This window comes from Scyliorhinus canicula, chromosome 10, assembly GCF_902713615.1.
Source record: "Scyliorhinus canicula chromosome 10, sScyCan1.1, whole genome shotgun sequence".
NCBI lineage: Eukaryota > Metazoa > Chordata > Chondrichthyes > Carcharhiniformes > Scyliorhinidae > Scyliorhinus > Scyliorhinus canicula.
Genome location: NC_052155.1, coordinates 1,491,751 through 1,519,220, shown reverse-complemented (window position 1 = coordinate 1,519,220; position 27,470 = coordinate 1,491,751). Strand labels below are relative to the sequence as shown.

Sequence of the window (27,470 nt, the reverse complement as noted above, 5' to 3'; positions counted from 1 at the left end):
AATGACCCCCCTTCTGCCTGGCCCCAGCAGGACCCCTGACACCCGGGCACTGCCAACCAGAGACACCGCTGCAAGTTGCCACATTGGCACTGCCAAGTTACTGTCCTTCCCTGTTCCCAATGGCCTTCGTGCCCCCTGAAGTGGTCGCCACATCTGGTTTCCATTGCTGGAGACAAACACTAATTCAGGTTGGCCTCGCGCTGTGCCAATGGGCCGGTGAACCCCAGAGGCTGGGAGACTGATCCTGAACCGGCTGCATATTTAAATCAGTTTTAGGGACTCGTGCTCGGTGCAAACCCCGTTTAGGAGTCCTCCCGCTAGTCTCCGGGAATAGCAGGAGTGTGCCGGGTGCAGTGTGGGGTTTGTGTGTGTCGGGGGGGGGGGGGGGGGGGGGGGGCGGAACAGTGTCCAGACGATATGCTGCAGTTTTGCTGTTAGAAAAAGATGCTGTTGTTTGTTCCTGAAGTTGTCATTTTGGGTTTGTTCAATAGGGGATTCTCTTGAAGAGGAGCGGGAAGTCACTCAACAAGGAATGGAAGAAGAAATATGTCACACTCTGTGATAATGGTGTCTTGACCTACCATCCTAGTTTACACGTAAGTCTCAATCTCAGCTTATTTAATATTCAACCTCAGTCTTAAAGTGACCACGGGCACACGGAATAGATTTGAAATGAAGCTGAGTGTTGGTCTCCCTGGTCACAGCATTGAAATGGCTCTGAGCAGCATCCGTACTGAGTGACTGTGATCACGGTGTGCTTTTCTTTCCTTCTTGGGATCTGGGGTTTGCCGGGTGGGCCAGAATTTGTTGCCCATCAGCTGAGTGCTCGGTCATTTCAGGGGGGGGGGGGGCGCAGTTAAGAGTGAACTCCATCGCTGTGGGTGTGGAGTCACATGAAGGCCAGACCAGGTAAGGATGGCAGATTTCCTTCCCTAAAGGACATTAGTGAATCAGATGGGTTTTTCTGACAATCGACAAGGGTTTCATGGTCATCGTTAGACTTTTAATTCCAGATTTTTATTGAATTCAAATTTCACCGTCTGCAGTGTCGGGATTTGAACCTGGGTCCCCAGAGCTTTACTCTGGGTCTCTGGTTTACTAGTCCAGTGACAACCCCACTACGCCACCTTCCCCATATGTTTACCCTCTTCATCCTCCTTGATATGTCTGCAGCCTCTGACATAGATTAGCATAGAATTTACAATGCAGAAGGGTTCACCATAGAGAAACCCAAGCACGGTTTCAGCACGCGTGGCATACCCGAGATGCTTGTATCGGAAAATGGTGCGGCGATTACAAGCGCGGCATTCGTGCCCACCAACCGGACCCCCCCCCCCCCCCCAGCACCCAGCTTCAAATGAGTTGGCCGAGCGGGCGGTGCAAACTTTAAGCTCGGAATGAAGAAGCAAATATGGGGATCCTGGGCGACCCATTTGACAAGGTTGTTATTCTGCTGCCGGACAGCCATGCATGCAGCGACGGACATCACGGCAGCCGAGATGGTGATGAGTCACTGTCCCCGCACCCGTTCGTCTCTCATCTTTACGGACCTTAGCAGGGAAATCCGCTGCGACCAGGCCAAGCCCCAGGCGGACACACGCTGTCACAGGCCACTGAACGAGTTCACCCCGGGAGATGCGGAACATTCTGGAACTTCGGCAACAGAGCCACTTGTATCCCAGGTGTCGTGTTGGCAAAAACAAGTCCTGTTCCTTGGCGAGTGCGGACACAGGGCCGCAAGTGTAATCACCACGTGGACATCTCCGAAGCCGTGTGCCATATACGGCAGCCATTGATTCAAACATCCTGGCTCCGCCGGCTTCATCGCCGCCCCCGTTACCACCACCGTCCCCGCTCCGCCGGCTTCACCGCCATCCCCGTTACCACCACCGTCCCCGCTCCGCCGGCTTCACCGCCATCCCCGTTACCACCACCGTCCCCGCTCCGCCGGCTTCACCGCCACCCCCGTTACCACCACCGTCCCCGCTCCGCCGGCTTCACCGCCATCCCCGTTACCACCACCGTCCCTGCTCCGCCGGCTTCACCGCCATCCCCGTTACCACCACCGTCCCCGCTCCGCCGGCTTCACCGCCATCCCCGTTACCACCACCGTCCCCGCTCCGCCGGCTTCACCGCCACCCCCGTTACCACCACCGCCCCCGCTCCGCCGGCTTCACCGCCACCCCCCTTACCACCACCGTCCCCGCTCCGCCGGCTTCACCGCCGGCCCTGTTACCACCACCGTCCCCGCTCCGCCGGCTTCACCGCCACCCCCCTTACCACCACCGTCCCTGCTCCGCCGGCTTCACCGCAATCCCCGTTACCACCACCGTCCCCGCTCCGCCGACTTCACCGCCATCCCCGTTACCACCACCGTCCCCGCTCCGCCGGCTTCACAGCCGGCTTCACAGCCGTCCCCACTCCGCCGGCTTCACCGCCGTCCCCACTCCGCCGGCTTCACCACCGTCCCCGCTCCGCCGGCTTCATCGCCATCCCCCTTACCACCATCGTCCCCGCTCCGCCGGCTTCACCGCCATCCCCGTTACCACCGCCGTCCCCGCTCTACCGCCCCCGTTACCACCACCGTCCCCGCTCTGCCGGCTTCACCGCCGCCCCTGTTACCACCACCGTCCCCGCTCCGCCATCTTCACCGCTGCCCCCGTTACCACCACCGTCCCCATTCTGCCGTCTTCGCCGCCCCTGTTACCACCACCGTCCCCGCTCCGCCGGCTTCACCGCCATCCCCGCTCTACCGCCCCTGTTACCACCACCGTCCCCACTCCGCCGGCTTCACCGCTGCCCCCGTTACCACCACCGTCCCCATTCTGCCGTCTTCGCCGCCCCTGTTACCACCACCGTCCCCAATCCGCCGGCTTCACCGCTGCCCCCGTTACCACCACCGTCCCCATTCTGCCGTCTTCGCCGCCCCTGTTACCACCACCGTCCCCACTCCGCCGGCTTCACCGCTGCCCCCGTTACCACCACCGTCCCCATTCTGCCGTCTTCGCCGCCCCTGTTACCACCACCGTCCCCACTCCGCCGGCTTCACCGCTGCCCCCGTTACCACCACCGTCCCCGCTCTGCCGGCTTCATCGCCATGCCCGCTCCGCCGGCTTCACCGCCGCCCCCATTACCACCACCGTCCCCATTCTGCCGTCTTCGCCGCCCCCGTTACCACCACTGTCCCCGCTCCGCCGGCTTCATCGCCGTCCCCACTCCACCGGCTTCACCGCCGTCTCCACTCCGCCGGCTTCACCGCCATCCCCACTCCGCCGGCTTCACCGCCGTCCCCACTCCACCGGCTTCACCGCTGTCCCCGCTCCGCCGGCTTCACCGCCGTCCCCGCTCCGCCGGCTTCACCGCCGTCCCCACTCCGCCGGCTTCACCGGCATCCCCACTCCACCGGCTTCACCGCCGTCCCCGCTCCGCCGGCTTCACCGCCGTCCCCACTCCGCCGGCTTCACCGGCATCCCCACTCCGCCGGCTTCACCGCCGTCCCCACTCCGCCGGCATCACCGCCGTCCCCGCTCCGCCGGCTTCACCGCCGTCCCCTCTCCGCCGGCTTCACCGCCGTCCCCGCTCCGCCGGCTTCACCGCCGTCCCCGCTCCGCCGGCTTCACCGCCCTCCCCGCTCCGCCGGCTTCACCGCCGTCCCCGCTCCGCCGGCTTCACCGCCGTCCCCGCTCCGCCGGCTTCACCGCCGTCCCCGCTCCGCCGGCTTCACCGCCGTCCCCGCTCCGCCGGCTTCACCGCCGTCCCCGCTCCGCCGGCTTCACCGCCCTCCCCGCTCCGCCGGCTTCACCGCCGTCCCCACTCCGCCGGCTTCACCGCCGTCCCCGCTCCGCCGGCTTCACCGCCGTCCCCGCTCCGCCGGCATCACCGCCGTCCCCGCTCCGCCGGCTTCACCGCTGTCCCCGCTCCGCCGGCTTCACCGCCGTCCCCTCTCCGCCGGCTTCACCGCCGTCCCCACTCCGCCGGCTTCACAGCCGTCCCCACTCCGCCGGCTTCACCGCCGCCCCCACTCCGCCGGCTTCACAGCCGTCCCCACTCCACCAGCTTCACCGCCGTCCCCGCTCCGCCGGCTTCACCACTGTCCCCGCTCCGCTGTCTTCACCACGACCCCACTCCGCCGGCTTCACCACCATCCCTGTTACCACCACCATCCCCGCTCCGCCGGCTTCACCGCCGTCCCCGCTCCGCCGGCTTCACCACCATCCCTGTTACCACCACCATCCCCGCTCCGCCGGCTTCACCACCGTCCCCAATCCGCCGGCTTCACCGCTGCCCCCGTTACCACCACCGTCCCCATTCTGCCGTCTTCGCCGCCCCTGTTACCACCACCGTCCCCACTCCGCCGGCTTCACCGCTGCCCCCGTTACCACCACCGTCCCCATTCTGCCGTCTTCGCCGCCCCTGTTACCACCACCGTCCCCACTCCGCCGGCTTCACCGCTGCCCCCGTTACCACCACCGTCCCCGCTCTGCCGGCTTCATCGCCATGCCCGCTCCGCCGGCTTCACCGCCGCCCCCATTACCACCACCGTCCCCATTCTGCCGTCTTCGCCGCCCCCGTTACCACCACTGTCCCCGCTCCGCCGGCTTCATCGCCGTCCCCACTCCACCGGCTTCACCGCCGTCTCCACTCCGCCGGCTTCACCGCCATCCCCACTCCGCCGGCTTCACCGCCGTCCCCGCTCCGCCGGCTTCACCGCCGTCCCCACTCCGCCGGCTTCACCGGCATCCCCACTCCACCGGTTTCACCGCCGTCCCCGCTCCGCCGGCTTCACCGCCGTCCCCACTCCGCCGGCTTCACCGGCATCCCCACTCCGCCGGCTTCACCGCCGTCCCCACTCCGCCGGCATCACCGCCGTCCCCGCTCCGCCGGCTTCACCGCCGTCCCCTCTCCGCCGGCTTCACCGCCGTCCCCGCTCCGCCGGCTTCACCGCCGTCCCCGCTCCGCCGGCTTCACCGCCCTCCCCGCTCCGCCGGCTTCACCGCCGTCCCCTCTCCGCCGGCTTCACCGCCGTCCCCGCTCCGCCGGCTTCACCGCCGTCCCCGCTCCGCCGGCTTCACCGCCGTCCCCGCTCCGCCGGCTTCACCGCCGTCCCCGCTCCGCCGGCTTCACCGCCCTCCCCGCTCCGCCGGCTTCACCGCCGTCCCCGCTCCGCCGGCTTCACCGCCGTCCCCGCTCCGCCGGCTTCACCGCCGTCCCCGCTCCGCCGGCTTCACCGCCGTCCCCGCTCCGCCGGCTTCACCGCCGTCCCCTCTCCGCCGGCTTCACCGCCGTCCCCGCTCCGCCGGCTTCACCGCCGTCCCCGCTCCGCCGGCTTCACCGCCCTCCCCGCTCCGCCGGCTTCACCGCCGTCCCCGCTCCGCCGGCTTCACCGCCGTCCCCGCTCCGCCGGCTTCACCGCCGTCCCCGCTCCGCCGGCTTCACCGCCCTCCCCGCTCCGCCGGCTTCACCGCCGTCCCCGCTCCGCCGGCTTCACCGCCGTCCCCACTCCGCCGGCTTCACCGCCGTCCCCGCTCCGCCGGCTTCACCGCCGTCCCCGCTCCGCCGGCATCACCGCCGTCCCCGCTCCGCCGGCTTCACCGCTGTCCCCGCTCCGCCGGCTTCACCGCCGTCCCCTCTCCGCCGGCTTCACCGCCGTCCCCACTCCGCCGGCTTCACAGCCGTCCCCACTCCGCCGGCTTCACCGCCGCCCCCACTCCGCCGGCTTCACAGCCGTCCCCACTCCACCAGCTTCACCGCCGTCCCCGCTCCGCCGGCTTCACCACTGTCCCCGCTCCGCTGTCTTCACCACGACCCCACTCCGCCGGCTTCACCACCATCCCTGTTACCACCACCATCCCCGCTCCGCCGGCTTCACCGCCGTCCCCGCTCCGCCGGCTTCACCGCCGTCTCCGCTCCGCCAGCTTCTCCGCCCCTGTGTTACCAGCGCACACCCCCCGCTCCGCAGTTTGTTGAGGATCTCAAGGTCATTTTTGAGGGCACCGAGATGCCGGATGAAGAACCGCCTAGCATCCACTCGGAAACCAGGATGAACTTTTTGCCACCAACAGAGGTGCCAGTGCCGGCTCTCGTGACCGCACCAGCACTGCTGCCCCCGACACGCTTGTTATGGCACCCGGTCCCATGTATGCCTCCTGATGCTGCAAGGTCGAAAGGCCCCATGGGGTCTCAGCCATGGATGTGGACTTTGCTCCAGACTTGAAGAGGGGGAGGGTGAGGGAGGGGCGGTGGGGGGAGGAGTAACCCCAATGGAGGTTCCAGGATCTGGACCACACAATTTCCCATGACCTCCCTGGAACATGAACGTCCCTTTTAAGGGGGTGGGGTTTTCCCTCTACAAGTCGATCCCCGGCCTAGATCGGGGAAGGAGACCCAGAGGGGAGTGGAGACACATTGGAATTGTATTGAAATAAAACTTGTTCCTAATTCCTACGATCGTCTCTGTGTTCTACTTGTCTCGGATTCAGCAACAGGTTAGGACACAGATCTAGTCACACTTCAGGAAGGATAGGGCAGCCCGGTGACGCAGTGGTTAGCCTTATCTGTCATTAGTCGACACACCGTCAACCTCATACAGTCCGGGGTTCATCGGCTGACTCTCCAGGATACCAACCCAAGGCTAGCGACCCACACGGGAGAGCCTCTCACTATTGTGGGCACGACCACAGTCCCCGTTGAATATGGTTGTCAGGCAGCAGATTTATCACTGTTCGTTGTACATGGGAGTGGCCCGAGCCTGTTGGGACGCAACTGGCTCTGACACCTCTGCTTAGACTGGCAAAGGGTTTGCCAAATGCACCCACATGGCCCCGAAGGCATATTAGCCAGATTTCTGACCATATTCCAGGAAGGTTTGGACCATCGGGGTGCTGAAGCCCAAATAAGCAAGGACCTCATGGTCCAACACATTATTTCTGTGCCCGCCCCGTTCCATATTCCTTGTGTCCAAAGGTAGATGCGGAGTTGGACTAGGTGGAGAATCTGGGAATAATAAGACCAGTACAATTTTCCGATTGGGCGGCGCCCGTCGTACCAGTAATAAAGCCCGACGAGTGGGTACATCTCTGCGGGGATTATAAAATTACAATAAACTGGGTATCACACTTGGACTGTTATCCAGTCCCCAGGATCGAGGATCTGAATGCCAAGCTCAGCGGTGGATTTACACTCAACAAGGTAGATATGAACCGTGCGTAGCCCCAGCGGGTCCCGGCCCCCGAGTCAAGAAGATTCATCAGCATTGACACGCACTGGGGACACTTATCAGTAACCCGGCTACCATTCGGGTTCTCCACAGCATGCACAATATTTCAGAGGATGATGGAGAAGGTATTGTGGGGGTTACCACGTGTGACTGTCTACTTAGGCAATGTATTGATAACTGGTTTGCCCGACCAGGAGCACCTCTGCAAATTGGCAGAAGTGCTCCAATACTTTGAAGCGGCTGGAATCCACCTCCGCTTTAAGAAGTGAATCTTCCAACCCAGCCGTGGTGTACCTCGGCTAACGCGTCAACAGTCACGGTCTCCACCGCATGGGGAAGGAAGTCCAGGTCATCCGCCAAGCCCAGTGCCGGGGGGGCCAACGGAACTTCGGGCTTTCCTGGGCTGGTCAACTATTATGAGCACTTCCTCCCAGGGTTGGCCACGATATTGGCTCCCTTCCATAGAGTAGTCAATAACGGACAGCTCCGGGCTTGGGGTGCCGAGCAACAGGCAGCATTTGCCAGAGTAAAACAGCAGCTTTCCTCTTCAAGACGGCTTAGCCATTTTGACCCGTGTGGGCCACTCTTACTGACCTGCAACGTATCCGTTTACGACGTCGGGGCCGTACTAGCCCACGTAATGAAGATGGTTCTGAGCAACCAATCACGTTTGCAACTGGGACATTGGTCAACATGGAGAAACGGTACACGCAGGGGGAGAAAGAACAACTGCGGCACCACCTCACCATCCAGATGGACCACAAGCCCCTTCTGAAGCTCTACAATGAGGGCCGAGCGATTCCTCCCATAGCCTCCGTCCGCAGGCAGCCCTGGGCACTATTACTGGCAGCGTGTGACTACATGTTTCAACACCGCTCCGGGGCCCACATACTCCATGCGGACCTTCTGAGCCGCCTACTGCTGCCCATTAAACCACTGACTCCTGCCACAGCCAATGAGGTAAATCGCTGCCCTGCATTTCATGGACTCACTGTCGGTCACGGCATCTCGCATCCGCGGCTGGACCCAGACCGACCCACAGCTCCCCCACGTCAGGCACGTGGTGCCGTATGGGGCCCTACACCGGGCTCTGGCTGAGGACCTGAAAGCTTATATGGGGAAGATGCAAGAACTGAGCATCAAAGACAGGCTGCTCTTTTGGGGCACCCACATGGTGGTTGCCGAGCGTGGATGTGCTGGACCTCCATAACGAACACCCGAGAGTGTCTAAAATGAAGATGCCCACCCGGAGCTATGTCTGGTGGCCCGGCATCGACGTGGACATTGAACTAGTAGCTCAATGATGCCCCAATGTCAGACGCACCAACGATTACCCCCCAGAAACCCAGCTGTAGCCTTGGGATTGGCCCACAAGGCCTTGGCCCTGCGTTCATATCAACTTTACAGACCCTTTCCAGGGGCCAATGTTCCTCCTTCTGATAGACGCTCAGTCTAATTGTCTGGAAGTGGTGCGGATGCAGGCGACAACCGCCCCGGCCAACTACGCCTAATTTTCAGTACACATGGACTCCCCGAGGGACTGGTGCACGATAGCAGCACGGCGTTTACAAACACGGAATTCGCAGCGTTTGCCTCTGCCAACGGGATTTGCCAGGTGAGGACTGCTCCCTACACCACCACCCCCCCCCCCGGCTTCAAACGGACTGGCCGAAAGAGCGTTCCAAACATTGAAGCTGGGCATGAAGAAGCTGACGGCTGGATCCTGGGACACTCGCCTGACACTGCATGCCACAGTGGACGTCGCACCAGAGGACCACTGGATTAGCCGGCGACTCTGCAACAACCTGAGGCTTGGCCATCCCTGATCTAGGTGGGAGGGTCCTCCGGAGATCGGCACTGGTTGCGTCCACTAGCCCGCTCATTTTCCCCCGACGACGAGGATTAAATCTTAAACTTTGGCCAGGGGCTGTTTGGGTCCCATGTGTCACCTTGGCAACCACCGGGCTGGTATCCTACAAGCTCAGGGCACAAGGACGAGAATCCAATTGCCACGTGGATCACCTTCAAAGTCACATGTTGGACATCCCTCGCCGAACAGCCCACAACCCCCCCACCCTCGCCGAACAGCCCACAATCCCCCCACCCCCGCTACAGTCACAGCTCTACCAGGCTCGCTGCTGGCCCGACCGCCCCTATTGCCGTCACCACCAGGCTCGGTCCCAGTTGTGACCGCAGGCGAAAGCTCCCCAACTGAGGACACTGAGATGCTGGCCACAACCACAGTTACCCGTCTGGTACACCCCTCTCTGGCCCGATACATAAGAACATAAGAACATAAGAACTAGGAGCAGGAGTCGGCCATCTGGCCCCTCGAGCCTGCTCCACCATTCAATTAGATCATGGCTGATCTCTTGTGGACTCAGCTCCACTTTCCGGCCTGAACACCATAACCCTTAATCCCTTTATTCTTCAAAAAACTATCTATCTTTACCTTAAAAACATGTAATGAAGGAGCCTCAACTGCTTCACTGGGCAAGGAATTCCATAGATTCACAACCCTTTGGGTGAAGAAGTTCCTCCTAAACTCAGTCCTAAATCTACTTCCCCTTATTTTGAGGCTATGTCCCCTAGTTCTGCTTTCACCCGCCAGTGGAAACAACCTGCCCGCATCTATCCTATCTATTCCCTTCATAATTTTAAATTTTTCTATAAGATCCCCCCTCATCGTTCTAAATTCCAACGAGTACAGTCCCAGTCTACTCAACCTCTCCTCATAATCCAACCCCTTCAGCTCTGGGATTAACCTAGTGAATCTCCTCTGCACACCCTCCAGTGCCAGTACGTCCTTTCTCAAGTAAGGAGACCAAAACTGAACACAATACTCCAGGTGTGGCCTCACTAACACCTTATACAATTGCAACATAACCTCCCTAGTCTTAAACTCCATCCCTCTAGCAATGAAGGACAAAATTCCATTTGCCTTCTTAATCACCTGTTGCACCTGTAAACCAACCTTCTGTGACTCATGCACTAGCACACCCAAGTCTCTCTGCACAGTGGCATGCTTTAATATTTTATCGTTTAAATAATAATCCCGTTTGCTGTTATTCCTACCAAAATGGATAACCTCACATTTGTCAACATTGTATTCCATCTGCCAGACCCTAGCCCATTCACTTAACCTATCCAAATCCCTCTGCAGACTTCCAGTATCCTCTGCACTTTTCGCTTTACCACTCATCTTAGTGTCATCTGCAAACTTGGACACATTGCCCTTGGTCCCCAACTCCAAATCATCTATGTAAATTGTGAACAATTGTGGGCCCAACACGGATCCCTGAGGGACACCACTAGCTACTGATTGCCAACCAGAGAAACACCCATTTATCCCAACTCTTTGCTTTCTATTAACTAACCAATCCTCTATCCATGCTACTACTTTACCCTTAATGCCATGCATCTTTATCTTATGCAGCAACCTTTTGTGTGGCACCTTGTCAAAGGCTTTCTGGAAATCCAGATATACCACATCCATCAGCTCCCCGTTATCTACTGCACTGGTAATGTCCTCAAAAAATTCCACTAAATTAGTTAGGCATGACCTGCCCTTTATGAACCCATGCTGCGTCTGCCCAATGGGAAAATTTCTATCCAGATGCCTCGCTATTTCTTCTTTGATGATAGATTCCAGCATCTTCCCTACTACCGAAGTTAAGCTCACTGGCCTATAATTTCCTGCTTTCTGCCTACCTCCTTTTTTAAACAGTGGTGTCACGTTTGCTAATTTCCAATCCACCGGGACCACCCCAGAGTCTAGTGAATTTCGGTAAATTATCACTGGTGCATCTGCAATTTCCCTAGCCATCTCTTTTAGCACTCTGGGATGCATTCCATCAGGGCCAGGAGACTTGTCTACCTTTAGCCCCATTAGCTTGCCCATCACTACCTCCTTAGTGATAACAATCCTCTCAAGGTCCTCACCTGTCATAGCCTCATTTCTATCAGTCGCTGGCATGTTATTTGTGTCTTCCACTGTGAAGACTGACCCAAAAAACCTGTTCAGTTCCTCAGCCATTTCCTCATTTCCCATTATTAAAACTCCCTTCTCATCCTCTAAAGGACCAATATTTACCTTAGCCACTCTTTTTTGTTTTATATATTTGTAAAAACTTTTACTGTCTGTTTTTATATTCTGAGCAAGTTTACTCTGATACTCTATCTTACTCTTCTTTATAGCTTTTTTAGTAGCTTTCTGTTGCCCCCTAAAGATTTCCCAGTCCTCTAATCTCCCAGCAATCTTTGCCACTTTATATGCTTTTTCCTTCAATTTGATACTCTCCCTTATTTCCTTAGATATCCACGGTCGATTTTCCCTCTTTCTTCCGTCCTTCCTTTTTGTTGGTATAAACCTTTGCTGAGCACTGTGAAAAATCGCTTGAAAGGTTCTCCACTGTTCCTCAACTGTTCCACCATAAAGTCTTAGCTCCCAGTCTACCTTAGCTAGTTCTTCTCTCATCCCCTTGTAATCTCCTTTGTTTAAACACAAAACACTAGTATTTGATTTTACTTTCTCACCCTCCATCTGTATTTTAAATTCCACCATATTGTGATCGCTCCTTCCGAGAGGATCCCTAACTATGAGATCATGAATCAATCCTGTCTCATTACACAGGACAAGATCTAGGACCGCTTGTTCCCTCGTAGGTTCCATTACATACTGTTCTAGGAAACTATCGCGGATACATTCTATAAACTCCTCCTCAAGGTTGCCTTGACCGACCTGGTTAAACCAATCGACATGTAGATTAAAATCCCCCATGATAACTGCTGTACCATTTCTACATGCATCAGTTATTTCTTTGTCTATTGCCTGCCCCACCATATCGTTACTATTTGGTGGCCGATAGACTACTCCTATCAGTGACTTTTTCGCCTTACTATTCCTGATTTCCACCCAAATGGATTCAACCTTATCCTCCATAGCACCGATGTCATCCCTTACTATTGCCCGGATGTCATCCTTAAATAACAGAGCAACACCACCTCCCTTACCATCCACTCTGTCCTTCCGAATAGTTTGATACCCTCGGATATTTAACTCCCAGTCGTGACCATCCTTTAACCATGTTTCAGTAATGGCCACTAAATCATAGTCATTTACGATGATTTGTGCCATCAACTCATTTACTTTATTCCGAATACTACGAGCATTCAGGTAAAGTACACTTATGTTGGTTTTTTTACCTCTGTTTTGAATCTTAACATCTCCAGTTTTATTCCTTTTGTTACTACTGGGCCTATTCACTGAGCTTCCCTCAGTCACTGTACCTTGTACTGTCGCCCTTTTAGATTTTTGACTATGTCTTCTCTGCCTTGCACTTTTCCCCTTACTTTCTTTTGCTTCTGTCCCTGTTTTACTACCTTCCAACTTCCTGCATCGGTTCCCATCCCCCTGCCACATTAGTTTAAACCCTCCCCAACAGCTCTAGAAAATACCCCCCCTAGGACATCGGTTCCAGTCCTGCCCAGGTGCAGACCGTCCGGTTTGTACTGGTCCCACCTCCCCCAGAACCGGTCCCAATGCCCCAGGAATTTGAATCCCTCCCTCTTGCACCATCTCTCGAGCCACGCATTCATCCTATCTATCCTGACATTCCTACTCTGACTAGCTCGTGGCACTGGTAGCAATCCTGAGATTACTACCTTTGAGGTCCTACTTTTTAGTTTAACTCCTAACTCCCTGAATTCCGCTTGTAGGACCTCATCCCGTTTTTTTCCTATATCGTTGGTGCCTATGTGCACCACGACAGCTGGCTGTTCACCCCCCCCCCCCCCCCCCCCCAGAATGTCCTGCAGCCGCTCCGAGACATCCTTGACCCTTGCACCAGGGAGGCAACATACCATCCTGGAGTCTCGATTGCGTCCACAGAACCGCCTGTCTATGCCCCTTACGATTGAGTCCCCTATCACTATAGCCCTGCCATTTTTCTTCCTGCCCTGCTGTGCAGCAGAGCCAGCCACGGTGCCATGAACCTGGCTGCTGCTGCCTTCCCCTGGTGAGCCATCTCCCCCAACAGTATCCAAAGTGGTATATCTGTTTTGCAGGGAGATGACCGCAGGGGACACCTGCACTGCCTTCCTACTCTTGCTCTGTCTTTTGGTCACCCATTTTCTATCTCCCTCAGTAACTTTCACCTGCGGTGTGACCAACTCGCTAAACGTGCTCCTCACGACCTCCTCAGCATCGCGGATGCTCCAAAGTGAGTCCATCCGCAGCTCCAGAGCCGTCAAGCGGCCTAACAGGAGCTGCAACTGAACACACTTCTTGCACGTGAAGGAGCGCCAACCCGCTCTAAACAGACCAGAGGTCCCGGACGGGTTTCGACAGACATGGACACGGCTCAGGACTTGAGGGGTGAGGGACGAAGAACTCCAGTGGCGGCCACAGGATAGGATCCGTCATGTTTCCCGTGCCCTCTGGGGAATATGAACTCTCCCGGTAATGGGCGGGGCTTCTCCATCACAGGTCCATCCCCTCCAGTAAAGAAACCCTGACCTGGGTGCAGGTCGGGGAAGGAAACTCGCCGGGGAGGGGTGGTGTTTTATTGTAACTAGTAATAAGCCTCTTTGTGCTCGAAGCCACTGTTTATGTCTGGCCGTTTACCTCGGAACCAACAGCTGTACAAGATAATGACAAGTTTACATAAAGTAGATAAAGAAAAACTCTGTCCATTATCTGATGTACAAGGACTGGGGCGGGGTCAGGTCACAGATGAATATTTTGGGTGAGTGATACATGGCAATGACAGGAAGAACCTTTTCGTGCTGTGAGTGGTAATGACCCAGAACTGTGCCACAATGGTGGGGAAGTGCAGAAGATGCAGGATTTTGAAAGGAAAGTGGGTATTTGAAGGAAATGAATTTGCAGGACGGCTAGGATTGAGCTGGGGTGTGGGATTGACTGCATTGTTCTACAAAGGGCCAGCATCGACTCATTGGGCTGAACGGCCTCCTTCTGTGCCATAATGACTCTGATTTTATGAGAGTTAATTATCCAAAGTAATTCCTGTAGTTGCTGAAGTAATACTCGCAGCAAAGAAAAATGATTGTAGTATGGTTTAAATTAGAATTTACAAACCATTTCTTAATTTTGGTTGTTATAAGCTGATTGCACATAACAATGCAGCACAGTAGCATTGTGGATAGCACAATCGCTTCACAGCTCCAGGGTCCCAGGTTCGATTCCCGGCTTGGGTCACTGTCTGTGCGGAGTCTACACGTTCTCCCTGTGTGTGCGTGGGTTTCCTCCGGGTGCTCCGGTTTCCTGCCACAGTCCAAAGATGTGCAGGTTAGGTCGATTGGCCATGCTAAAATTGCCCGTAGTGTTGGGAGGGGTTACTGGGATAGGGTGGAGGTGTGGGCTTGGGTAGGGTGCTCTTTGCAAGAGCCGGTGCAGACTCGATGGGCCGAATGGCCTCATTCTGCACTGTAAATTCTGTGGTCAATTTTACACATTTACTGTCCATTTGGCTTCATAATAAAACTCAGTCTGAATTATGAGCTGTGGGTTCAAACCCCACTCCATGACCAGCGGAGAGTTTCTCCCCCCCCCCCATGATTCCAGTTGACTCCAGTTCAGCTCAGACACATTGATGTCATAGTCGGTCAAATGCTGCCTTGATGTCTAAGGGCAGTCACTCTCACCTCACCTCTGGCATTCAGTTCGTGTCCATGTTTGAACCAAGGCTGTAATGAGGTCAGGAGCTGAGTGACCCTGGCAGAACCCAAACTGAATGTCCGTGAGCAGGTTATTGCTGAATAAGTGCTGCTTGATAGCACTGCTGATCACTCCTCCCATCACTTTGCTGATGATGGAGAGCAGACCGATAGGGCCGTAATTACCTGGATTGGATTTATCCTGCTGTAGGTTTACAGGACATCCTGGGCAAACGTGGATGGCAAAGTGGCACAGTGGTTAGCCCTGAGCTCAGTGTTACTCTGCTGTGTGTGGTACTGAGCTCAGTGTTACTCTGTGCTGTGTTACTGAGCTCAGTGTTACTCTGTGCCGTGTGTTACTGAGCTCAGTGTTACTCTGTGCCGTGTGTTACTGAGGTCAGTGTTACTCTGTGCTGTGTGTTACTGAGCTCAGTGTTACTCTGTGCTGTGTTACTGAGCTCAGTGTTACTCTGTGCTGTGTTACTGAGCTCAGTGTTACTCTGTGCTGTGTTACTGAGCTCAGTGTTACTCTGTGCTGTGTTACTGAGCTCAGTGTTACTCTGTGCCGTGTGTTACTGAGGTCAGTGTTACTCTGTGCTGTGTGTTACTGAGCTCAGTGTTACTCTGTGCTGTGTTACTGAGCTCAGTGTTACTCTGTGCTGTGTTACTGAGCTCAGTGTTACTCTGTGCCGTGTGTTACTGAGCTCAGTGTTACTCTGTGCTGTGTGTTACTGAGCTCAGTGTTACTCTGTGCTGTGTTACTGAGCTCAGTGTTACTCTGCTGTGTTACTGAGCTCAGTGTTACTCTGTGCTGTGTGTTACTGAGCTCAGTGTTACTCTGCTGTGTTACTGAGCTCAGTGTTACTCTGCTGTGTTACTGAGCTCAGTGTTACTCTGCTGTGTTACTGAGCTCAGTGTTACTCTGCGGTGTGTGTTACTGAGCTCAGTGTTACTCTGTGCCGTGTGTTACTGAGCTCAGTGTTACTCTGTGCCGTGTGTTACTGAGCTCAGTGTTACTCTGTGCTGTGTGTTACTGAGCTCAGTGTTACTCTGTGCTGTGTTACTGAGCTCAGTGTTACTCTGTGCTGTGTGTTACTGAGCTCAGTGTTACTCTGTGCTGTGTTACTGAGCTCAGTGTTACTCTGTGCTGTGTTACTGAGCTCAGTGTTACTCTGCTGTGTTACTGAGCTCAGTGTTACTCTGCTGTGTGTTACTGAGCTCAGTGTTACTCTGCGGTGTGTGTTACTGAGCTCAGTGTTACTCTGCGGTGTGTGTTACTGAGCTCCGTGTTACTCTGCGGTGTGTGGTACTGAGCTCAGTGTTACTCTGCGGTGTGTGGTACTGAGCTCAGTGTTACTCTGCGGTGTGTGTTACTGAGCTCCGTGTTACTCTGCGGTGTGTGGTACTGAGCTCAGTGTTACTCTGCGGTGTGTGTTACTGAGCTCAGTGTTACTCTGCGGTGTGTGTTACTGAGCTCAGTGTTACTCTGTGCTGTGTTACTGAGCTCAGTGTTACTCTGTGCTGTGTTACTGAGCTCAGTGTTACTCTGTGCTGTGTTACTGAGCTCAGTGTTACTCTGCGGTGTGTGTTACTGAGGTCAGTGTTACTCTGCGGTGTGTGTTACTGAGCTCAGTGTTACTCTGTGCTGTGTTACTGAGCTCAGTGTTACTCTGCTGTGTTACTGAGCTCCGTGTTACTCTGTGCTGTGTTACTGAGCTCAGTGTTACTCTGCGGTGTGTGTTACTGAGCTCCGTGTTACTCTGCGGTGTGTTACTGAGCTCAGTGTTACTCTGCTGTGTTACTGAGCTCAGTGTTACTCTGCTGTGTTACTGAGCTCAGTGTTACTCTGCGGTGTGTGTTACTGAGCTCAGTGTTACTCTGCGGTGTGTGTTACTGAGCTCAGTGTTACTCTGCGGTGTGTGTTACTGAGCTCAGTGTTACTCTGTGCTGTGTTACTGAGCTCAGTGTTACTCTGTGCTGTGTTACTGAGCTCAGTGTTACTCTGTGCTGTGTTACTGAGCTCAGTGTTACTCTGTGCTGTGTTACTGAGCTCAGTGTTACTCTGTGCTGTGTTACTGAGCTCAGTGTTACTCTGGTGTGTGTTACTGAGCTCAGTGTTACTCTGTGCCGTGTGTGTTACTGAGCTCAGTGTTACTCTGTGCTGTGTTACTGAGCTCAGTGTTACTCTGCGGTGTGTGGTACTGAGCTCAGTGTTACTCTGTGCTGTGTTACTGAGCTCAGTGTTACTCTGCGGTGTGTGTTACTGAGCTCAGTGTTACTCTGTGCCGTGTGTTACTGAGCTCAGTGTTACTCTGCGGTGTGTGTTACTGAGCTCAGTGTTACTCTGCGGTGTGTGGTACTGAGCTCAGTGTTACTCTGCGGTGTGTGTTACTGAGCTTAGTGTTACTCTGCTGTGTTACTGAGCTCAGTGTTACTCTGTGCTGTGTGTTACTGAGCTCAGTGTTACTCTGTGCCGTGTGTTACTGAGCTCAGTGTTACTCTGTGCTGTGTTACTGAGCTCAGTGTTACTCTGTGCCGTGTGTGTTACTGAGCTCAGTGTTACTCTGTGCCGTGTGTTACTGAGCTCAGTGTTACTCTGCGGTGTGTGTTACTGAGCTCAGTGTTACTCTGCGGTGTGTGGTACTGAGCTCAGTGTTACTCTGTGCCGTGTGTTACTGAGCTCAGTGTTACTCTGCGGTGTGTGGTACTGAGCTCAGTGTTACTCTGTGCCGTGTGTTACTGAGCTCAGTGTTACTCTGTGCCGTGTGTTACTGAGCTCAGTGTTACTCTGCGGTGTGTGGTACTGAGCTCAGTGTTACTCTGCGGTGTGTGGTACTGAGCTCAGTGTTACTCTGCTGTGTTACTGAGCTCAGTGTTACTCTGTGCTGTGTTACTGAGCTCAGTGTTACTCTGTGCTGTGTTACTGAGCTCAGTGTTACTCTGCTGTGTTACTGAGCTCAGTGTTACTCTGTGCTGTGTTACTGAGCTCAGTGTTACTCTGTGCCGTGTGTGTTACTGAGCTCAGTGTTACTCTGTGCCGTGTGTTACTGAGCTCAGTGTTACTCTGCGGTGTGTGTTACTGAGCTCAGTGTTACTCTGCGGCGTGTGTTACTGAGCTCAGTGTTACTCTGCGGTGTGTGGTACTGAGCTCAGTGTTACTCTGCGGTGTGTGGTACTGAGCTCAGTGTTACTCTGCGGTGTGTGGTACTGAGCTCCGTGTTACTCTGCGGTGTGGTACTGAGCTCAGTGTTACTCTGCGGTGTGTGTTACTGAGCTCAGTGTTACTCTGCTGTGTTACTGAGCTCAGTGTTACTCTGTGCTGTGTTACTGAGCTCAGTGTTACTCTGTGCTGTGTGTTACTGAGCTCAGTGTTACTCTGTGCTGTGTTACTGAGCTCCGTGTTACTCTGTGCTGTGTGTTACTGAGCTCAGTGTTACTCTGTGCTGTGTTACTGAGCTCAGTGTTACTCTGTGCCGTGTGTTACTGAGCTCAGTGTTACTCTGTGCCGTGTGTTACTGAGCTCAGTGTTACTCTGCGGTGTGTGGTACTGAGCTCAGTGTTACTCTGTGCCGTGTGTTACTGAGCTCAGTGTTACTCTGGGCTGTGTTACTGAGCTCCGTGTTACTCTGCGGTGTGGTACTGAGCTCAGTGTTACTCTGCGGTGTGGTACTGAGCTCAGTGTTACTCTGCGCTGTGTTACTGAGCTCAGTGTTACTCTGCGGTGTGTGTTACTGAGCTCAGTGTTACTCTGTGCCGTGTGTTACTGAGCTCAGTGTTACTCTGCGGTGTGTGGTACTGAGCTCAGTGTTACTCTGGTGTGTGTTACTGAGCTCAGTGTTACTCTGCGGTGTGTGGTACTGAGCTCAGTGTTACTCTGCGGTGTGTGTTACTGAGCTCAGTGTTACTCTGCGGTGTGTGTTACTGAGCTCAGTGTTACTCTGCGGCGTGTGTTACTGAGCTTAGTGTTACTCTGCGGTGTGTGTTACTGAGCTCAGTGTTACTCTGCGGTGTGTGGTACTGAGCTCAGTGTTACTCTGGTGTGTGTTACTGAGCTCAGTGTTACTCTGCGGTGTGTGGTACTGAGCTCAGTGTTACTCTGTGCCGTGTGTTACTGAGCTCAGTGTTACTCTGTGCTGTGTTACTGAGCTCAGTGTTACTCTGCGGTGTGTGGTACTGAGCTCAGTGTTACTCTGCGGTGTGTGTTACTGAGCTCAGTGTTACTCTGCGGTGTGTGTTACTGAGCTCAGTGTTACTCTGCGGTGTGTGTTACTGAGCTCAGTGTTACTCTGTGCCGTGTGTTACTGAGCTCAGTGTTACTCTGTGCTGTGTGTTACTGAGCTCAGTGTTACTCTGCGGTGTGTGGTACTGAGCTCAGTGTTACTCTGCGGTGTGTGTTACTGAGCTCAGTGTTACTCTGCGGCGTGTGGTACTGAGCTCAGTGTTACTCTGTGCTGTGTTACTGAGCTCAGTGTTACTGAGCTCAGTGTTACTCTGCTGTGTGTTACTGAGCTCAGTGTTACTCTGGTGTGTGTTACTGAGCTCAGTGTTACTCTGCGGTGTGTGTTACTGAGCTCAGTGTTACTCTGTGCTGTGTTACTGAGCTCAGTGTTACTCTGCTGTGTTACTGAGCTCAGTGTTACTCTGCGGTGTGTGGTACTGAGCTCAGTGTTACTCTGCGGTGTGTGTTACTGAGCTCAGTGTTACTCTGCGGCGTGTGGTACTGAGCTCAGTGTTACTCTGTGCTGTGTTACTGAGCTCAGTGTTACTCTGCTGTGTTACTGAGCTCAGTGTTACTCTGCTGTGTGTTACTGAGCTCAGTGTTACTCTGGTGTGTGTTACTGAGCTCCGTGTTACTCTGCGGTGTGTGGTACTGAGCTCAGTGTTACTCTGTGCTGTGTGTTACTGAGCTCAGTGTTACTCTGCGGTGTGTGGTACTGAGCTCAGTGTTACTCTGCTGTGTGTTACTGAGCTCAGTGTTACTCTGCTGTGTGTTACTGAGCTCAGTGTTACTCTGTGCCGTGTGTTACTGAGCTCAGTGTTACTCTGTGCCGTGTGTTACTGAGCTCAGTGTTACTCTGTGCTGTGTGTTACTGAGCTCAGTGTTACTCTGCTGTGTGTGGTACTGAGCTCAGTGTTACTCTGTGCTGTGTTACTGAGCTCCGTGTTACTCTGCGGTGTGTGTTACTGAGCTCAGTGTTACTCTGCGGCGTGTGGTACTGAGCTCAGTGTTACTCTGTGCTGTGTTACTGAGCTCAGTGTTACTCTGTGCTGTGTTACTGAGCTCAGTGTTACTCTGTGCTGTGTTACTGAGCTCAGTGTTACTCTGTGCTGTGTTACTGAGCTCAGTGTTACTCTGCGGTGTGTGGTACTGAGCTCAGTGTTACTCTGCGGTGTGTGGTACTGAGCTCAGTGTTACTCTGTGCTGTGTGTTACTGAGCTCAGTGTTACTCTGCGGTGTGTGGTACTGAGCTCAGTGTTACTCTGCGGTGTGTGGTACTGAGCTCAGTGTTACTCTGCTGTGTGTTACTGAGCTCAGTGTTACTCTGTGCTGTGTTACTGAGCTCAGTGTTACTCTGTGCCGTGTGTTACTGAGCTCAGTGTTACTCTGTGCCGTGTGTTACTGAGCTCAGTGTTACTCTGTGCCGTGTGTTACTGAGCTCCGTGTTACTCTGCGGTGTGTGGTACTGAGCTCCGTGTTACTCTGCGGTGTGTGTTACTGAGCTCCGTGTTACTCTGCGGTGTGTGTTACTGAGCTCAGTGTTACTCTGCGGTGTGTGTTACTGAGCTCAGTGTTACTCTGCGCTGTGTGTTACTGAGCTCAGTGTTACTCTGTGCTGTGTTACTGAGCTCAGTGTTATTCTGCTGTGTTACTGAGCTCAGTGTTACTCTGTGCTGTGTTACTGAGCTCAGTGTTACTCTGCGGTGTGTGGTACTGAGCTCAGTGTTACTCTGTGCTGTGTTACTGAGCTCAGTGTTACTCTGTGCTGTGTTACTGAGCTCAGTGTTACTCTGCGTTGTGTGTTACTGAGCTCAGTGTTACTCTGTGCTGTGTTACTGAGCTCCGTGTTACTCTGCGGTGTGTGGTACTGAGCTCAGTGTTACTCTGTGCTGTGTTACTGAGCTCAGTGTTACTCTGTGCTGTGTTACTGAGCTCCGTGTTACTCTGTGCTGTGTTACTGAGCTCAGTGTTACTCTGTGCTGTGTGTTTCTCAGGTTGTGCCAGCTGTGTGCTTTGTGCTACTTTATTCCTGCAGGTCACTGCTAGTTTCCCAGCTGTGTGATAGTCTGCTTGTAATGAGGGCTCAGATCCTGCCTTGTTTCTATCTGTGATGTTCTGTGTGCTGCCCCTGGGATCATGTTGAGCCCATGAGGTCCTGTCATTTGCATGCTCCTGGCCTGTTATTGAAGATTTGAGTGCTTGCCTGTTGGAAGTGCAGTGTCCCCATATGACTGCATCATTTTCATGTATCTAAATGTGCAGTTGAGGTTATAAAAACAGCATTAAATCCTCATGGTCATTAGCAATGGTTCTACAGAAATGGAAATTAATAGACAATAAATTATTATTTTATATTTTATTGCACGGATGATGAACTTCCTAATACTTTTTGAATTACTTAAAGCAAATGATTTATTGCGGCGTTCTGGCCACTCAAAGCCAAGTCGACACTGACGAATCCTTCAGATGAGGAGTGAGGTATTTTGTTGTGAAGTGTTGCATACAAATGCTGAGCAAGTGAGCTGGTACAATAAATTCTGGAACAGGAGGACAGCACCAGCCAACTACGGTGTTGCTCATGTGTCCTGTTCATGATCACTGTCCTGTGACCCCTGGGTTAGAGAGAGAGGGGAAATCAGCCAGAGTTCCTGCTCCTGATCACTGTCGAGTGATCCCTGGGTTAGAGAGAGGGAGGGGAAATCAGCCAGGGTTCCTGCTCCTGATCACTGTCCAGTGATCCCTGGGTTAGAGAGAGAGAGGGGAAATCAGCCAGGGTTCCTGCTCCTGATCACTGTCCAGTGATCCTTGGGTTAGAGAGAGAGAGGGGAAATCAGCCAGGGTTCCTGCTCCTGATCACTGTCCTGTGATCCCTGGGTTAGAGAGAGAGAGGGGAAATCAGCCAGGGTTCCTGCTCCTGATCACTGCCCAGTGATCCCTGGGTTAGAGAGAGAGGGGAAATCAGCCAGGGTTCCTGCTCCTGATCACTGCCCAGTGATCCCTGGGTTAGAGAGAGAGGGGAAATCAGCCAGGGTTCCTGCTCCTGATCACTGTCCTGTGATCCCTGGGTTAGAGAGAGAGAGGGGAAATCAGCCAGGGTTCCTGCTCCTGATCACTGTCGAGTGATCCCTGGGTTAGAGCGAGAGAGGGGAAATCAGCCAAGGTTCCTGCTCCTGATCACTGTCCTGTGACCCCTGGGTTAGAGAGAGAGAGGGGAAATCAGCCAGGGTTCCTGCTCCTGATCACTGTCCTGTGATCCCTGGGTTAGAGAGAGAGAGGGGAAATCAGCCAGGGTTCCTGCTCCTGATCACTGTCCTGTGATCCCTGGGTTAGAGAGAGAGAGGGGAAATCAGCCAGGTTTCCTGCTCCTGATCACTGTCCAGTGACCCCTGGGTTAGAGAGAGAGAGGGGAAATCAGCCAGGGTTCCTGCTCCTGATCACTGTCCAGTGATCCCTGGGTTAGAGAGAGAGGGGAAATCAGCCAGGGTTCCTGCTCCTGATCACTGTCCAGTGATCCCTGGGTTAGAGAGAGAGAGGGGAAATCAGCCAGGGTTCCTGCTCCTGATCACTGTCCAGTGATCCCTGGGTTAGAGAGAGAGAGGGGAAATCAGCCAGGGTTCCTGCTCCTGATCACTGTCCAGTGACCCCTGGGTTAGAGAGAGGGGAAATCAGCCAGAGTTCCTGCTCCTGATCACTGTCCAGTGATCCCTGGGTTAGAGAGAGAGAGGGGAAATCAGCCAGGGTTCCTGCTCCTGATCACTGCCCAGTGATCCCTGGGTTAGAGAGAGAGAGAGGGGAAATCAGCCAGGGTTCCTGCTCCTGATCACTGTCCAGTGATCCCTGGGTTAGAGAGAGAGAGGGGAAATCAGCCAGGGTTCCTGCTCCTGATCACTGTCCAGTGATCCCTGGGTTAGAGAGAGAGAGAGGGGAAATCAGCCAGGGTTCCTGCTCCTGATCACTGACCAGTGATCCCTGGGTTAGAGAGAGAGAGAGAGGGGAAATCAGCCAGGGTTCCTGCTCCTGATCACTGTTCAGTGATCCCTGGGTTAGAGAGAGAGAGGGGAAATCAGCCAGGGTTCCTGCTCCTGATCACTGTCCAGTGATCCCTGGGTTAGAGAGAGCGAGAGAGGGGAAATCAGCCAGGGTTCCTGCTCCTGATCACTGTTCAGTGATCCCTGGTGTAATGAACTCCAATTGGCTTTATTGGTTGGCCAATTGGAGTATGCGCTCCCTCAATGGTAGCTCATTGAGGGGGCCCATATAATCACCTGTGTAGGCTTTGTGAGAGTATTAAGTTGACTGGACTGCTAGCAGCACTGTTTGTAGCTGCTCCTGTAATATCGTTATTGTAAATAAATATTGGTGTGGTGACGGAACTCCTGCCTCCCGTGGATTACTACAGTGGCGACGAGGTAAACTACGAATTTTGCGGAGACCAGCTGCCGCACTCGGAGGGTAAGCTTTGCCATTTTAAAAATGCTGTTTTTTGGGAGGTTAGAGGCATTCGACCCGGCTATTGTGGACTGGTCCCAGTATGTGGAGAGAATGTGTTACTTCTTCCGGGCAAATGATATACTGACGGACGAAAGGATACGGCTTATCCTGCTGTCGCGTACGGACCTTCCGCTTTCGCCATTATACGTAGTCTGACTTATCCCGATGCGCCGGACACGAAAACTTTCCAAGAAGTAACGGAATTGGTGAAAGAGCACTACGACCCAAAACCACCCCTCATTTTGCGTAGGTACAGATTCTACACAGCGAAGCGGGAAGACAGGGAGTCAGTCACGAATTTCTTGACCCGCCTGAGAAGGCTGGCGGAAAAATGTGAGTTCGGCCCGACGCTAAATGAAATGCTTCGGGACCGGTTAGTGTGTGGTATAAACGACCTCACAATACAGAAACGCCTGTTGGCGGAAACGGAGCTAGACTGCAGGTAGGCGTTACAGCTCGCACTGTCCCTAGAAAAGGCAGCAAGTGGGGCGCAGGAACTACAGGGCACGCCAATGGAGGTAGATACCTGTGAGAGGGACTACCACAACGGGTCCTGCTACCAGATAGCCGCTCTCAGGAAAAACCTGAGGAATAGAGGGCGAAAGGAAAACCCCAGAACTGCCCCCAAGTCTGCCAGGACTAACTGGAGACAGAGGGAAGTACCGGCGGAGGCTCCCCAACAGAGAAGGATCGTTTCTGGCACCAGACAGAGTGGGGTAACAGCGACAGAAACCCTAGAAGGAGGTGGCAAAAGAGGAATAGCAGGTGGGGACGCAGGGAAGTACACAACCTTGACGCCCCATCCTCCTCCGAAGGGGAACAATTATATAATATTACAACGAAGAAAGCAGAACCCATTAGGATTACCCCACGGGTGAATGGGCGGCCGACAATAATGGAAATAGACACGGGTGCGGCCGTATCAGTAATGGGAGTGGCAGCATTTAGAAAAATCAAAGATGGACTCCAGCCACTAACTCTAACAAAAACATCGACGAAACTTAAAACCTACACGGGGGAACCTCTGGAAGTTCTAGGCACGACTCATGTACCCGTGGAATATGAGAAACAATTGCTCAGATTACCGTTGACGATAGTATAGGGCTCCGGACCGAGCTTAATTGGACGGAACTGGCTGAAAAACCTAAAATTAGATTGGATGAAAATTTTCCAGGGTGGAAGCGGGCAGTTGAGTGGAGTACTCCAAAAATACCCGGAGGTCTTTCAGGAAGGTTTGGGGGAAATCATAGGCGCCAAAGTAACTTTGCACGTGGACCCAGAAGCCCTTCCGAAATTTTGTAAGGCCAGGCCGGTACCTTTTGCATTAAGGAAGAAAGTAGATGACGAAATAGAAAGGTTACGGCGCGACGGCATTATCAGACCAGTATAGTTTTCGGAATGGGCAGCGCCGGTGGTACCAATTTTGAAGCCAGACGGCTCGATACGTCTCTGTGGAGATTTCAAACAGACGGTAAACAAATACGCATTGCTGGACAAATACCCAATCCCGAAAATAGACGACCTATATGCCAAATTGGCAGGTGGGCTTTTGTTCACGAAACTAGACATGCGCCACGCCTACCTGCAGATAAAACTGGACAAGGGCTCCCAGAAGTTCGTTACGATCAACACCCTGAAGGGCCTTTTTCGTTATACTAGGCTACCTTTTGGAGTGTCATCAGCCTGCGCTACATTCCAGCGTACGATGGAAAATATTCTGCAGGGACTACCGCAGGTGGCGATTTATTTTGACGATGTCTTAATCACGGGTAGGACAAACAGGGAACACTTAAGGAACCTGGAGGAAGTGCTCAGGCGTTTCGCAAAGGCAGGCGTATGGCTAAAAAGGGAAAAATGTGTTTTCTGGCCCCACAAGTGACGTACCTGGGTTATAAAGTAGACGAGTCAGGCTTACATGCATTAGAAGACAGAGTAAGGGCAATAAAAGAAGCCCCAGTTCCCACCACGGTCCAGGAGTTACGATCATTTCTAGGGTTGGTAACCTATTATGGAAAATTTATTGAAAATAGGGCGTCCATCCTAGAACCGTCCACCAGCTACTAAAAAAGGGGCAAGAATGGAAATGGTCCATCTGCCAAAACCCAGCATTTAGGGACATTAAGGAACAGCTGTCATCCGAAAATGTCCTAGAGCATTATGACCCAAGGAAGGAGTTGGTGGTCACTTGTGATGCATCCCCCTACGGGGTAGGAGCCGTCTTAGCCCATAGAGGAAGGAATGGGGAAGAACGGCCAATAGCCTATGCTTCGAGGACCTTGGCGATGGCTGAGAGGAAGTACGCCCAAATTGAGAAGGAAGGACTGGTGGTGATATTCGCAGTAAAAAAATGTCACCAGTATCTGTACGGGTGGAAATTCACCATAGTGACGGACCATAAGCCGTTATTAGGGTTATTAAAAGAAGACAAGTCAATACCCGCGATTGCATCAGCTAGAATCCAACGCTGGGCGTTGCTACTGGCGGCATATAGATACGTTCTGGAGCACAGACCGGGAACGCGAGTAGCACATGCAGATGCTTTGAGCAGACTTCCCCTCCCGGACACTCTGCCGCAAATACCAAAAGTAGAGGAGACAGTAATGACTCTAAATTTTTTGGACACCCTACCAGTAGACGCACAACATATTCAGTTGTGGACGCAAAAAGACCCAGTTTTAGCCAAGATGAAGCATTTACTGCTAACAGGGGAACTGGAAAGACCAGTGGAGCCCCAGATGCACCCATACTGGAGCAGAAGGGACCAAATAACCGTAGAAGACGGTATCCTGTTATGGGGAGCCCGGGTAATCGTCCCAGCTCAGGGCCGTCAGGCAATCTTAACTGAGTTACATCACGGACACCCAGGGGTGTCTAAAATGTAGATGCTAGCTCGAAGCTACGTTTGGTGGCCAGGTTTGGACACAGACATAGCAGCCTTGGTACGTCGGTGCCTGGAGTGCCAACAGGGGCAAAGAGTGCCACCAGCGGCGCCATTGCACCCGTGGGAATGGCCAGGCAGACCGTGGACCCGCCTGCATATTGACCACGCCGGCCCTTTCATGGGTTCAATGTTTTTGGTGATAGTGGACGCCCACTCCAAATGGTTGGACGTCCACCGGGTAAATACGGCAAGCACAGCATCGACAATTGAAAAGCTCAGGGCCTCGTTTGCAACACATGGACTGCCGGAGGTATTGGTGTCGGACAACGGAACGGCATTCACAAGTGAGGAATTTGGAAAATTCACGAAGGAAAATGGAGTCCGTCACATCAAAACGGCCCCTTACCATCCAGCGACCAACGGCCTGGCAGAGAGAGCGGTCCAGACACTTAAAGCGGGACTCAAGAAGCAGCCGGCAGCGTCAATAGACACAAAGCTCTCCCGCTGGCTGTTTGATTACAGGACCACACCGCATTCCACAACGGGCATACCGCCAGCTGAACTCTTAATGGGAAGGCGGCTGCGAACGAGGCTGAGCCTCCTTTTCCCAAATTTAACGGGGAAAGTGGAGAAACAACAGGAGGCCCAACGCAGGGGGCATGATAATAGTCGGCAGCAGAGACATTTCCAGGTGGGGGCACCGGTTTGGGTCAAGAATTATGGGAATGGACCAACGTGGGTCAAAGGCACGGTAGAGTCCCAAACAGGGCCCATATCCTATGAGGTTTCGATAGGAGGTAAGGTGCTGAAGAAACACCTAGACCAAATAAGGGCAGCGGAACCACACCTGGAGGCAGGCGAAGCAGGACCGCCTCGAGCTGGGATAGCCCAGACGGAAAGGATACCCACACCCCAGCCCCGATCAATTTCTCCAGACCCCGTCATCCAGTCATCAGAGTCGGAGATGGACACACTCGACAAGGCCG

General features: G+C 53.9%; 1 protein-coding gene across 2 annotated transcripts in view; it reads left to right on the top strand.

The window, feature by feature from the left end:
• LOC119972178 (arf-GAP with GTPase, ANK repeat and PH domain-containing protein 3-like) overlaps positions 1 to 27,470 on the top strand; it is a 965,193-nt gene that overhangs the window by 554,524 nt on the left and 383,199 nt on the right. For both annotated transcript variants that reach the window (XM_038808502.1, XM_038808500.1), the window contains exon 10: positions 492 to 596. In XM_038808502.1, the coding sequence (XP_038664430.1) occupies positions 492 to 596 (105 nt within the window). The remainder of the gene's footprint in view (positions 1 to 491; positions 597 to 27,470) is intronic.